At 37.3% G+C, this 15,340-nt stretch overlaps 1 protein-coding gene across 1 annotated transcript; it reads left to right on the top strand.

The window, feature by feature from the left end:
• Positions 1–6,848: 6,848 nt before the first annotated feature.
• Positions 6,849–14,011, top strand: LOC110789939 (uncharacterized). Its single transcript, XM_021994660.2, has 11 exons — positions 6,849–7,281; positions 7,811–7,989; positions 8,078–8,300; positions 8,394–8,535; positions 8,622–8,822; positions 9,462–9,593; positions 10,732–10,860; positions 11,370–11,785; positions 11,861–12,077; positions 12,507–12,697; positions 13,197–14,011. Exons 1-11 carry the CDS (start codon positions 6,899–6,901, stop codon positions 13,372–13,374), a joined length of 2,391 nt encoding a protein of 796 aa, XP_021850352.2. The 5' UTR covers positions 6,849–6,898; the 3' UTR covers positions 13,375–14,011.
• The last annotated feature ends 1,329 nt before the right edge of the window (positions 14,012–15,340 follow it).

The raw sequence follows: 15,340 nt of genomic DNA, 5'->3' as shown, positions 1-15,340 counted from the left end.
ACTCTTCCCTATAAATAGGCCCCTAGTTTCGACGTGAAACAACACACAACAACACATAATGTACTCTGAGTATTGACTCTAAACCCCTTAGCCTAAGCCTCTCGCTGCGAAACTGTTCACGCGTTCTGTCGCAATCGATCCATAAATCGAACAGAACGTATCCTGTCCCATAATCGAGATTCGTTAAATAAAAAGGAGAAATAGCAAAGTCAAAGTGGTTAGTTTTCTGAGAACCGTGACGCACCTCTCAAGGGTGCGTCATAATGTGTCCCTTTTCGATGATTTAACCGCTTTCCTCACCCTTTTTATGAACTGTTAAACTAACCTAATATGATTGTTCTATCACGCCTAATAAATATAATATTTTTGGGAAATCGGATTATCATGCTAGGTCACTTAATGCTATTTAAATCAGATAATCACGATCGAATTAGTATTATATGCTGCATATTGCTAAAATCAATTCAGATTAGTTTAATAGTTAACGCATGTCCCTTCAGTTATTTATGCTGAGCTAGTAAGGATATCCTGCCTCTGGAGTTATCGACGAGCGAATTACTCCTCTCGGTAGTTACAGTCCCCCGAACCCTCAATCTCTGCCTTGCGGGTGTATATTGAGAGATCCCCACACCAGGGATCACAAGGGAACCTACGGCCATCGTGGTCAAACGTAATTGCACTCCCTTTATGTCACGATAACCGGGTTTTGTCAGTTTTTCTCATTGTCGTTAAAAACTGAATGGCGACTCCTATATTACTAGTCAATTGGGTGTACACTCACAGGAAATCCAATTACACTTGATTGAATAAAAAGAATCGTCACACCCACGAGGGACAAGGTCATGCATTAGCCTCGCGCTTTTTCGACCCCCTCACAGCCGGTTACATCATTTAATACAATTAGGTTATTGTATTTTCTATACAACACAATACACATCAGTTTTCCAACCATAAACCTAATTCTGAATATTACGTTCTTCAGTTTTCTCTCTGTGAAAACTGTTCTTCCCAAAAAAGCTAAAAACTCTTGATTGATTATCTAAGCTACGGTTATCAAGACGGATCTGATCGTGTCGGTGAACCAAGTAGAGGAACGAAAAGTGGAGTGCTAATTTCGTGTTCGTTGACAGATTACTAGGGAAAATATGCTTCGAATGTAAGTTTGCTTAATCTGTGATTTATACATGTTTCCTGGCTTTGGAGATTGTTTCCGCACATGTTATTATGTTTAACTGTATTCCCCTACAGTACGAGTGTTCGAGAAGTTGGCTTTTAGCCACTGCTTCCCGTTATCCAGCCAGAAGTCAGGTGGGGGATTGGTGCTATTCCAAACATTACAAGCAAAGGGGCAGTCACGAAGCACATGGATAGAATCTTCAACATTTTGTAGACAGTGTGCACAAATTGGATTTGGGAGGATTTATCTGGTGTGTAGGAGTTTCCTATGGGGTAGGCGGTCTCGCCAAACTAGCCACATAAAGAGGCTATATTTAGGGGGTATTTTTGCCTGCCATAACCAGTTAACATCTATTTTGGAGTGGGAAGAAATCGCTGCTTTGTATGCTTGGGCAAGGGAGAACTTGTTAGCATGAACAAAGGGAGAAGTAGGCTTATCAGGCCTGATTTGATTTGGGTTGGGCAGACTATTGATACGATCTAGAATAGAGGGGGGAAGCACGAAAGAAAGGCTATGGAAGTCCCATTGATTATGAGTAATATACTCAGATAACCTCCTATCCCCCTCAGCTCCCCTCGATTTAAAGGACCATGAATGAGCGATCTAAGGGAGTCAAGACCAATCCACTTTTCAGTCCATAGGTGGATGCTTTCCCCATTCCCCACCTCCCACACACTATTAGATGCTAGGAGATCCCAACCTTTCCCTACACTCTTGCAAAGGGGGGAACCATTAGAAAATTTGGTGACATGGTTTACGTGAACAAACTTAGCATGGATGCATCGATATGCTAGGTTTTCTTCCCCTTGACTCAACTTCCATCCTAATTTAGCCATTGCACTAACATTTAACTTTTCATGAGGTCTAATTCCTAGCCCCCTTTGCTATTTCGGTTTGAAGGTATCTTCCTTGGAAACTAAATGAAGTTTCTTTTTATTTTCAGAATCCCCCCACAGGAAGTCATTGCTAATCTTATCCAGGTCATTCAAGGTGGCTTTAGGAAGGTAGTTAGCTTGCATATAGTAGTTCGGGATGGTGTTGAGAGTTGACCTAATAAGACAAAGTCTCCCGGCTCTAGAGAGACAACTAGCCTTCCAATTTGCAAGTTTTTTCCTCACCTTTTCCACCACAAACTGAATAGAACTCCTAGTGGGCTTTTTATGGGAGAGCGGCAAACCTAAATATAACCCTAGAGATGAACTCTCTTTCACATTGATCAAATCTTGAAATTGTATTTTGTGCTGACTAGGGGTATTATGTGAAAAGATTAGTCTGCTCTTCTCCTCATTAACTTTTTGACCCGAAAGACCACATAATGTATCTAGCACTTCTCTTAAAGTTGAGGTCGTACTATCATCTACCCTACCAAACAATAATAAGTCATAAGCGAAAAGCAAGTGAGAGACATTGATTTTCTTTCTACCTATTTCAAAGGGTTTCCAACTCTTCTCCTCACAAGCTTTGAATATCATTTGGGATAGGGAGTCTAAACAGATGTTAAAGATATGGGGGGGACATTGGGTCCCCTTCTCTTAAGCCTCACGAATGATTGAATTTTTCCGTTTTACCACCATTGACCAGGATCGAAGAGGATGCATTCGAGACACAGTTCATAATCAAGGAGGTCGTAGGTTCATCGATGTTTAGATTAATTAGGCAACTACGGATAAAACTCCACTCAAGACGGTCATAGGCTTTTTCCAGGTTAACTTTAAGAGCAAACCAACCCCAATTTCCTTTTTTCTTATTCATACTATGAAGTACTTCTGTGGCCACTACTAGGTTGACATCCGCCCCTCTACCTTTGATAAAACTATTCTGAGTCTCACTAATCCAATATGGCAACAGGGGTTTGATCCTGTTCACAATAACCTTGGTGACTAGTTTATAAAGGGTGTTGCAGAGGCTAATGGGTCTTAGCTGTTTCACTGTTTCTGGGTGATCTTGCTTTGGAATAAGGCAAATAAGGGCATGGCATAATTGAGGTGGTACACACTTGGTCTCAAACCAACTTCTAATAGTCTCACACACTTCCTCCCCTATGGTTTTCCATGCTTTCTGGAAGAAGATAGGATGGAACCCATCTGGGCCAGGTGCTTTCAAGGGTTTCATTGAGAAAAGGGCATTCCTAATTTCCAAAACAGAGGGAGGGTTGGCAAGATGAACTGATGCATTGGTGTTTGGTTGAGATCTATCACAATCAGATTGTTCAGAAGAGTATAGATTAATGTAAAAGTTTCTTATATGATCTATAAGCTCATTCTGATCACAAATTTCTTGGCCCACGTCATTTTTTAGGGTTCTAATTCTACCCCTTTGCCTTCTAACCTGGACTGTTCTATGAAAAACGTTCGTGTTTCTTTCCCCATGGACTACCCAATCAGCTCTACTTTTCATTAGCCACAAACTCTCTTCCTGCTCCAAAATGAGTAAAAACTCATCCTGAAGTTTAATCAGAAGGTCCTGATGAAACCTAGAGGCCGGATTACTATCTATGCACATTTGGGTTCCCTTTAACCTAGCTAAAACTCTCTTTTTCCTCGCATAAATATTCCCAAACACTTCTTTATTCCATTCTATCAAGTAATTACTCAATATTCCAATTTTCCTAGAGTCTCCCCTACATTTGAATCCCACACATGGTTGACTTGATTTTGGTAGGTTGGGTCCGAAATCCACATTGGTTCAAAACGGAAGGGTTTTCCCCCCCTAAGGGAGGGGGGGAGTCTAGGTTTAGCAAAATAGGGCAATGGTCAGAAGTGATACGAGGTAGGTGCCAAATGGACGAGTTTGGGAAAGTTGTAGCCCATAAAGAGTTACCCCATGCCCTATCAAGTCTTTCATGAATCGGGTAATATTTTCTTTTATTAGTCCATGTAAATTTTGAGCCATTATACCCAAGATCATTCAGATGACAAGTACTCATAGTTTGAGCAAACCATGCTGCTTTTCTTCGATTAATTGGTCTCCCACCCCATTTTTCATTTTGACTTACTATTTCATTAAAATCTCCAATGACGATCCAAGGCAAAACCATATCCGACGCAATATTAATTAAATCTGACCACAAGTTTTTCCTCAAACTGAACTCTGTACTAGCATAAATAGCGGACATAAATAAAGAAGTATTGTTTTAGGTTACCTCGATAAGGCCATGGACTCCTTGACGATTCTCGCCGATGATGTGGACATTGATACGGTCAGTCCTCCACATCAGGAGAATGCCACCAGCAACTCCCTCCGGCTCGACCAAGTACTAAGAGTCAAACGGCAGGTTGCCAACGATCCTAGCGGTTTTGGCTCGACCAGCTTGGGTTTCAGAAATGCATGATAACTAGGTCTGGTTTGTGGGTATTAATCAGGTGGTGGAAGTTTGGGTTGAAAGACTTCCTCCCTATCCCTCGTGCGTTCCAGTAGATGACTGACATATTATATGGCAGTTGGGGCTGGCGTTTCATCGCCTTGACTTTTGCCGTTTGGGCCTCCCACCTGGGATCGATCTCTTCGTGAGTTATTGGACATACCCACTTTTCCCGTTGAGGAATTGCCCGAATCCTTAGGTTTCTTTTTCCTCTCACCTCTTCCCAGTTCACCTGAAGTGTGATTTGTTTTGAGCAAAACTTGTGTTACAAAAGGTCTTTTTTAACAAATTTGCCTAAATTTTTTTTAATAAATTACTCCCTCCGTCTCTTTTTGTTCTTTACGTTTGGTATTTTGTACGTTTATTAACGACTAATGAATGTGCATTGAGACTGCTCTATTTTTTTAAAATAAGAAAAATTACGTTTATTTATAATATTTTCACTTTTATCAAAATTCTGATATTGGGAATATGATAAAAAATTTAATGTCCTAATAGAAAGATGTGAGAAATTAAATAACCCATAGAATTTAATTGGTTAAAATAATCATTTGACACAAATTTTGATAGAATATTAAAACATTTATGTGATGATATAAAAGGAAATGTAAAGAACATTTTGAAACACCCAAAAGGAAAACGTAAAAAATAAAAAAGGATGGAGGGAGTAGTTTGCAACAAAACTAACAAAAGTATTTAGTACGAAGTATTATTCGTACATTACAAACTTTTATATAAGGCGGTCTCACACAAAAGACTACATTGGTGGCTTATAAGTTAAACAATGAAATCAATTAGTTAAATAATAGAACTAATTAGTTAAACACTGGAAATAATTAGTTAAATAATGAAATTAATTAGTTAAGCAATGGAACCAATTAGTTAAACAACCAAAGTGATTATTCTGATAAGGCGATCTTATACAAAAGTTGTCATTCGTGCATTAGACGGACCTCACCTAATAAAATAATATAAATTATACTCCTACCAATTCAACGATTTCTTAATTTTTAATTTTTTTTTTGTACAGGTAATTTCTTAATGTTATGTTCATTTGTACTCTTGTTTTTTCCAGCCAACACAAACAACCCTTTTTTTTTTTATGGCTTTACTGCTTCCTTCTCTTTTTCTCCATTCTCCTCTGGGCCACAGCTTATCTCCATAATCCATATGCCCAAATGGTTGTGGGCCTTGGACTGATTCTTGGGAGCTTCACTCTCTTTTCCTCATGCCGAATGAGTTCCATGATTTATACTCCTTATTTTTAAATGAATATATAGTTCAAATACAAAGAACATATTGTTCATACGTAATAAACATGTAGTCAATGAACATATAGCTCAAATCCACAAAACATATAGTTTAAATATTTCACTAGTTTATGTACGTTGAAATCATTCTCCATGTTCATTAGGTTTTCAATGAATGTTCAATAGGGTGCACAATGAGCACTGTGCACCCGAATGTACAATACAAATTGCGGTGTTCAAGAATAACACTCACGAGGAAAAAAATATATATTTCATTCGTCTCTTTTTGTTCTTTACGTTTATTATTTTGCACGCGTTTTAACAACTAATTAATGTGGATTGAGATTCCTTATCTTTTTTATTTATACATGGAAAATTGCGCTCATTTATAAAGTTTTCACTTTTATCAAAATTTTGATATTGGAAAAATGAGAAAAATTTAATGTCTCAACAGAAAAGTGCGAGTGATTAAATTACCCAATGAATTTAAATGGTTAAAATAATCATTATACAAATTTTGATAGAATATTAAAGGATTTATGTGATAATATAAAAAGAAGTGTAAAGAAAATTTTTCACAAATTCTTATTTATAATGGGTGTACAATAAATATTGTACACCGGAGTAAAAGTTGACTCAAAATACTTAAAAGTTACTCCGTATATTTATATATGTAAAAGTTATCTATTTTTTAATGATAAATTTTTCATTTGAATAAAAAGTATTTCTTCATAATTACTAATAATGTATAAATTAGTCATTTAACCATTTAAAATATTTATCTATCAACTTTTTAATTTTATAATATAAAAGTTACAGAAAAATAGGTTAAAGTTACAAAAAAAACTGCATAAAAGTTATCTTGGTTTACAATAAATTTATTATACATCTATTGCGCGCAAGACCTTTTGAACATTTTTAGACATCCAAACATGAAAACGTAAAAAACAAAAAGATACGAAAAAAGTAAAATTTTCCCTCCCTGTAAAATTTAAGTACTGAGTAATACTCCGTAGTTTTTACATCCGTTTACTTGTAGGCATAAAGCCTTTAAGTCATAAACCCTTCCAAAATCCCAATTCGACCATTTTTACTGGCAAAGCCGCAAAAATGAGTCGTTTCCTCCGAAAATCCGTCTTCCATCTTCAACCTTCAAAACCCACCTGCTTCGGCCCATCTCTCCGCCAGGCCCACCGGAAAGCCCAGAAACAACCGCCAAAACCACCGCCTCCACCAACACCACCAAAGCCGCCAAAAAAGGCGGAGAAGTTGACGGCGCCACACGGAGAAACATGGGAGGATCAGTACAGCTGGATGTCGAAGCTGGACGATAAGGTGGCAATGAGACATATGGATGTTTACATGGAGCAAGAAGAGAAGTACACTGAAGCTGTCTTGTCTGAAACACATAACCTTCAAAGCAAACTTCAGTCTGAAATTGCTTCTCGCTTGCCGTACGACCTGTCGTCTCCCCCCTTTCGTTGGGGCCCCTGGTCTCTTTCTCTATCTCCTTCCTTTTTATCCCTTTTGTTTTCGTGGTTTTGTAGATTGTTTATTGTTGTTTTTTTGGGTATTATTAATGGCGGGTTGGTTTTATTTGATGAAGCAACTATAATTTTTTCGTGAAATTTATGTTTTTGTTCCATCTCTTTAGCCGAGTTGTATGTAGTTTTGAATTAAGTTGGATTTCATGTCGAATTTAATTGTGAGTATAAGATTGTAGGATAAACCGGTGTTACCTAATTGGCTTAAACCCCCATTCCAAACATGCACATTTTGTTTGTGTGACTGGTTAGTGTAACAATTTTCTGTGTCATTGTAGGGGTAATGGTACTTTAATGGAGATACAATCTTAAGAAAATTTAAAAGTTCACTAGCTTTCATTATGCATTGTTCAATTGATTGAAATTGTGCATGGTATTAGCTGGGGGAGCATGTCTTTTGCCTTTACCCAATTGAATTAGGATGCTGGCATCTGAATCTGACTAATTGTTTGTTTCAACTTATTAAGGGTATATACAGGCTGTATTATCGGCGGGTTGAAGAAGGGAAGCAATTTCCAGTGCTATGTCGTCGATTGGCAAGTTTAAATGAGGAGTTTATTTCAAACAAGTCTCCTTTTTCCGGGTTTGATTTCACGTCTGGAAAGAGGATTGAACAGAAGTTGATTGATTACAATCTGGAAGCTGAGAGATTCGGAGGTTTCTTTAATTGTTTGTATGCCTAATGCCTTATACTTGTCCTAATTAATTGGCGTTTTGTTTTTGACACGTTGCTTTCTCATTGTAGGTTATGCTTTTGAGGAATTGTGTGAGGTGTCACCTGATCACCGTTATATAGCCTACACTATGTATGACAAAGACAATGATTTTTTCAAGTTATCTGTGAGGGACTTGATTACTGGTTCTTTGTGTGATAAGCCACAAGCTGATTGGGTTTCAAATGTGGCATGGGCTAAGAATGTGCAGTCTCTGTTTTATGTTGTCACTGATCACTACAAACGCCCTTGCAAGTTCGTACTTATTGCTTATATCTTAAGCACTCTTGTTTGCTGTACTTGTATGGCTGAACATAGGTGATAATGTTTCTATTTCTATGCTGTTAGGTTGTATTGTAGCATGCTTGGATCAAATGATGATGATGTCTTGCTTCTTGAAGAGCCAAAGGAGAATGTCTATGTTAGCATTCGACACACTAAAGATTTTCATTTTGTGACTGTATATATATTCTCAACTACGGGTTCAAAGGTAACACTTTCAGGTCATGTAACCATCTTCCTGGATCATTTCCAACATGGATATGTTCTGAATCAGTTTTTCTCATTGACGTCCAGGTATTTTTGATAGATTCTGCCAATCCTTTATCGGGGATGACATTGGTTTGGGATGGTGAGCCGTTTGTCCATTGTGTTGTTGAGCATCATGGAGGATACCTCTATTTGTTCACAGATGCTGCAAGGGAAGGACAGCCAGTTGATAGTCATTATCTTCTTCGTTCACCTGTTGATATTGCTCCAGATCATAGAGTCTGGGAGGTATGTCAGGATTCTGATAACGCTATCTTTGTTTTTTCTGCCTCAACAGGCGTCATGTTTTGTTTCTCTTTGTTAATTCGGCAAAATTTAGTTGATATCTCTCAGATATGTGGGGTTAACAAGAACATTCATCTTTCAACTTTATCTATTCCTTAATTGTGGCCTCTTTCGCCTGGTGTGCCTTTAGTCATTCAGCTGCATATGTCTCTTTCTAGATTATTTATTTATTTATTTTTATTTTTTTTGATAAGGAAGAAAACCTCAGGCGGACTACCTGAAATCATCATGTCAGATGAATTATAATGACTCCGAGCGAAATAGATATGTCTCTTTCTAGATACTCAGTCTAAGCCTCTAATTTAAATTTGAATGAGCTGGAAGTCTCTTGCATTGGCTAGAAGATAATACGGTTGTTTGGTTTAAAGGAATGGTATGTCTTGCTGTTAGGCATGGATAGGATACAGTGATACACCTTATCAGTGTTAAGAATTTAGGAAGAGTGCAACCAGTAGCAATAGCTTTAATGAGTTGGACCTAAGTTCATTATGATTTATGTTTAAGAATAGATATAGTATGATGAATTTAGAACTTACAAATTGACAGCCTCATCAATATTTCTTTGTTGATCATTTGATGCAGACAGTATTTGTTGATGACCCAGATATGGTAATTGTGGATGTTGATTTCAGTGACACACACTTGGTACTTATATTGAGAGAAGGCCAAACGTTAAGGCTAGGTGCGGTTCCTCTACCTTTGCCCAATCAAAAGGTAAGCCAAAGGTCAGAGTTTTATTAATTCAGTGTCTGTTTTTTAGTTTTACAGAGCTAAACAACTAAGTACTGGAATCTACAAAGATTTATTCTCAAGAACGTGTTGTTTCGGTTCTGGAATCCCGAGATCCTATGTTTTATTGTCTCTTGTAGAATGTGCTATGACTCCTATGACTCCTATGACTATACATGTTTATGAACAAAGCCTTTTAATCAATAAAAGAAAGTGAAGAGAGATTGTTTTTTTAAGGAAGTGGAGAGCATTTATTAGCTACTGATATGAACATAAAAAATTGTGTAATTGGTTTTTTGTCATCCTTGGTTCACAATTTTACCTGTAGGTAGTTCGATATTGAGGTGCTGGGGAATACCTGCTCTCCACTGACTGCTTTAGTTTTCTAAAGCTGTCATTTATGTTTAGTAAATGAGCTAGCACATTTTGGTAATACAGTTCAGTTGCAATTTGGGCAAAAGGTATCAACTGCATTTTCAAGCAAATAATCATGAGATAAACTGAGAATTACCTAATCGTAAAAGCTTGCATTATATGGATTGTGTATCTGTTTGCATTATGAGTGATGAGCCTCGGAAGGCTCTTCTGTGAGCAGCTTTCTCGGGTATATATGCTTGAGTTTTGTGATTCAAGATAAATGACTGAAGCAAAGCAGGGTTTTGTCAAGTGGGAATTTATCAATAAAGTAGTCTACCGTGAAACGGAGTCTGTCGTGTCACAATTCAAAACGGTTGGCTTTGAATGACCAATGATGTGAAGTATGATTGGCAGGTTGGCATTTGATTTCCCTCATTAATGTTTCTTCAGAATTCATTGGACTCTTTATTCTCTTATTTTCCCTTTTGTTGATAGAATATTTAATATCTAAGAAATAAGTAGACAATGTTCTATTGTTCTCCACATATTGGATTATTTGTACGAACAAACTATAGCTCTCATGATCTCATCTATCTTCACGTGAGGTAATTTTGGTGCTTTGTATTTGGTGACTTTGTAACTTTCATGCTCATAAAATCATATTGAAATGCCATTGCTATTTTTTGGCTGTTACTCACTTACTCAGGTATCTGTGAGTATTCTTCAAAATTTATTCGTTAAATTTTGCTCCTCTTTTGTCTTTCAGGAAGCAGTTCGTCTGGTGGAGCATAATCCACGTTTCCTTCCTTTGCCGAAGCATATTTGTGAAATTTTACCTGGGCCGAATTATGATTTCAACTCCTCCACAGTGCGCTTTACAGTTTCTTCTCCGCTGGTACGCAACTGTCAAATTTATGCAAGTATGATAAGACCATTGTGAAATTATTTTTATTGTTGGACATGCCTGTCATGCATGCCATATTGCCATGCAATTAATTTCCGTTCGTAGGTATAGCTGTGTCTTTCCAGCCTAAGACGCACTATTGTTTGACTCTCAGATTATAGTGGACTGAATTAGAAGTCTGAGCTTCTTATATTTGTAAAGTAGCAAACTGTTAGGGTTAAGGCTGTGTACATTGCCTCTTTCCCTACCCATGCGAGGAGGTTTGACATGACTACATGAGGGGTTTATTGATGTTAATGTTGCATAGGCATAGAGTTTTTTTTTTAAAGAACTTTCGAACTTCAGTTGCATTTCAATTTTTTGATTTTCTCTGTGCTTGCTAGTTGCTTCTGTTCTGTTGTAAACTTGTAATGCTTCATTACTTTTTGTGCAAAGAACTTACTTGCAAGTTGCAAGTCAGCTACTTCTGATATCCTTTGCCGATCTGTTCTGTGTGACAGATGCCGGATGCTGTGGTTGATTATGATCTTTTGAGTGGCAAGTGGAACATTATTCAGCAGCAAAATCTGCTTCATGAGAGGACACGGATTCTCTATGGAAAAGCCTCTACTTCATATGATGACAAATCACCACGTTCTATTTATTTCGACCCTGAGAATGATAAACCTACGAATGATGAAAATATTTGGAATGACCTTTCTGAATTTTATGCTTGCGAACAACATAACGTCTGTTCACATGATGGAGTCATGATACCATTGACTGTCGTTTATGCTCCCAGAAATAAAACAGGAAATCAGAACCCTGCATTACTTCATGGACATGGAGCTTATGGTGAACTGCTAGACAAACGCTGGCGCAGTGAACTGAAAAGTCTTCTTGATCGTGGTTGGCTTATTGCCTATGCAGATGTTAGGTATGTTGGCACTTGTTAAACAGCTTCCTTTGTGGTATTTAACTGTCTGCTTATTGCTAATTCTGGTCTATACAGAGGTGGAGGTGGCAGAGGTAAGAAGTGGCACCGTGATGGGAGACGCAGTATGAAGTTAAACTCCATTCAAGACTTTCTTTGTTGTGGGAAATTCATGGTTGAGGAAAATATTGTGCATGAGAACAAGCTTGCTGCCTGGGGTTATAGTGCTGGAGGACTTTTAGTTGCTTCAGCTATTAATGCTTGTCCAGAGTTATTCCGTGCTGCTGTATTGAAGGTCATGCATTTTCTTCTTTACTTTCCTTCTTCTCCCCCCCTCCTTTTTCTTTATCCTGTGGTGGTTTGGGGGGTGGGAACGTAAAGATAGGTATGAATTTCAGCATTTTGTTCTTGAAAATAGTCAAATAGGTGAATGTGACGACATTAATGTAAGCTTCATCTCACTGTCCTCTTTGCTATGACCCAATCACCCTATACTATTTTGTCTGAAATAAGTCAAAATAAGTCGAACATAACAAAGATGAGAGAGAGGGGGGTTGCTTCTGCTGATGCCTAGCCATAACAGCTAAAAAACCACTTTATGTGTTTTAATGAACTAGTGGTTGTTTCTTATTTGTTGTAATGGTTTATGCTTTGTGAAGCAAATTGGTATCCCCTTTGCCAACTACCATGGTTGCTTATACTTCCATTTTCTAATTATCTTCAGGTTCCATTCTTGGATCCAACAACAACCCTTATGCGCCCTATATTACCCCTTACACCAGTTGATTACGAGGAATTTGGGTATCCATTTGATATTGAAGATTTTGAAGCAATGCAGAAATACTCTCCTTACAATAATATCAGAAACGACTTGGTTTATCCTTCCGTCCTAATTACCTCATGTTTCAGCACAAGGTATCTCTCTTCTGTTTATCTTCGGAAAATTTGGTAATATTAATCCAACTTTTTGCCGGTTTTCTTTTATTAATCCCACCTAGGACATATTTTTTTAATAATCCCACCTTTACTACCCAACGACTTTTATTGGGCTTAAGTGACCGATAACCGGTGAAAAAGTCATCGAGATGGTGATGAATTGATGATGATGACTGAATATATCGAGAGAGAGTACTTCCACGTAGGGACATTTTACCGCCTACTTTAAGTTTATGACGTGTTGGGCCCAATAAAAGTCGTTGGGTGGTAAAGGTGTGATTATTAAAAAATATGTCGTAGGTGGGCTTAATAAAAGAAAATCGGTCAAAGGTTGGATTAATATTACCAAATTTTCCTTTTATCTTCTGCGAAAGAACTTTTTTACACTGATTTGAGTGGAGGAATATCTAGAGATCTTATAACATAAAACACTAACCCCTTCACTTTTGTATGCCTCCTTTCCAACCCCCAAAACCAGATTTGGAGTATGGGAAGCTGCAAAATGGGCTGCACGTGTCCGAGAACGTACTATTTACGACCCAGCTCGCCCTATTCTGCTTAACCTAACAACTGAGATAGTTGAAGAGAATAGGTACTTGAAAAGTAAGGAGTTGGCCCTCGAAACTGCATTCCTTTTGAAGATGATGGAGTCTTAGCTGTTCATCTTGCTTCATCAAATTAAGTACTTGTATTACTTACGGAGTAATATAGAGGCTCGAGTCAGCACAAAATAGAACGGTCTCCTGAAGTTTTTGACCTTTTTTCAGGAAGACTGGCCGAAACCTGAACATCTGAAGTAGAAGTGTCAGAGGATTTCCTGCATCATTCAGCTACTTGGTTGTTTCATGTGTTGCTCAATACTTCCATTGTACATATAAAAGTCCTAGTTAATCCCTAAGGTTGGATCAAAAAGTCCAATCCCAAATGCTTTCATTCCAAAATCACCCTCAAAAAAACTATCCCAAGCACTAGCCAAGAAAAGTCTGATCCATGATGGTGTTTTATCATTGCTGAGTTAGAATTATGCATACAAATGTACAATCGTACGTTCGTGGCCCCATTTCATCATTGTAACCCAAGCTAATGTTATTGATCACTTATGTGATAGACGTATAAGAGCTTTGGTAGTTCCAGATTTTGTAATTGGGCAAGTATGATTGGATGAACAAAGTCTTCAAGCAACATAAGGAGTCTTTTTGGAAAGATGTTATGAATGATTACAATTCTCTTATGGAGGAGTACTATTTATTATGCATTATGTTCAATTTTGTGAAAAGATGATCAGTCGGGGTTTCTCTTTTTCATATTCTTTTTAAAAGATGTGGGTCTTGTTTATCATAATTGAACCCCTTAATAGCTGTGGGATCCTTATCTTTATGGTCATTAATCATTATGATAAGTCTATTTCAGGAAGAATTTATGTTTGAGAATACATACTTCCTCCGAGGAAGTATTTTGGATAATAGATTTGTGCTTGCAAATACATATCATATCAAAAGATAAAATAGGAAAAAAGACAAAATAAATTGAATGGTACTTTTTTAAACAAAAATGGTATTATTTTTTACAGAATGATACTTTTTTTACATGAATGATACTTCATCTTTTGTCTTTTCGCTACTGTTCTTTTAACTGATATGTGTATTGCCATACATATCTGATATCCGAAAAAACGACCTCTACTTCCTCCCTTTCGTATAGGTTGGAGAGGCGGATATCAGATATATGTGGCAACTAGGGATGGCAATGGGTCCAAGACCCGATCCAGATCCGATTGGACCCGGTCCATTTTTAAGGGTCTGGGTACAAAAAAATTAGACCCTGTGGATCTGGGGCGGATCTGGGTCTTTGTTCAATGGGGCGGGTCTAGGTACGGGTCCAAGAATTAAAGATCCAGATCCGGTCCAGATCCGACCCACAGACCCATATATATAATTTTTTTAAAAAATATTAAAATTTAAATATAATTCAAGCTTTACGCGCTAAACTTTATTAAGTTCTTATGATACTAAACTATTTAAAAATTATTTGACATGACATATAAATAATAATATTAGAAACTTTAAATACTTATTGTATTACAAGGCTAATATGATTTTTTTTTCTAAACAAAATTAATGAATATTCCATATTTAGTGGTTTTATTAAAGCAACATTACGTTTACATACAAGAAATGGGCAAAAAAATTACGTAATATAAGAAAAATGAGAGACAAATTTTTTTGGAAAACAAATACACTTAGACCCACTTAGGATCCAGATCCGACCCTAGACCCATTAGACCTAGTGGATCTAGGTCTGGATCTGATTTTTTTGGACCCAACGGATCTGGGTCGGATCTGGATCCACCACTTAAAAAGCGGGTCTGGGTCTGGATCCTGTCGGACCCGGTCCAGATCCGACCCATTGCCATCCCTAGTGGCAACACACATATCACCCCATAACATGACAAAACACACCGCAACATGACAAAACAGAAAAAAAAGGTAATAGATAAAGACAAAATACTATATGACAAAACACAATAATTATAAGAGAAAAATAAGAGAGAGAAAGATTAAAAAAAAAAAAAAAAAAAAGTAGAGAGAAAAGCAAAACTAAAGACAAAAACGTTTTAGAGAG

The sequence above is a fragment of the Spinacia oleracea genome, chromosome 3 (assembly GCF_020520425.1).
Source record: "Spinacia oleracea cultivar Varoflay chromosome 3, BTI_SOV_V1, whole genome shotgun sequence".
In the NCBI taxonomy this organism is placed as follows: domain Eukaryota; kingdom Viridiplantae; phylum Streptophyta; class Magnoliopsida; order Caryophyllales; family Amaranthaceae; genus Spinacia; species Spinacia oleracea.
This window is presented reverse-complemented; position numbering and strand designations above follow the sequence as displayed.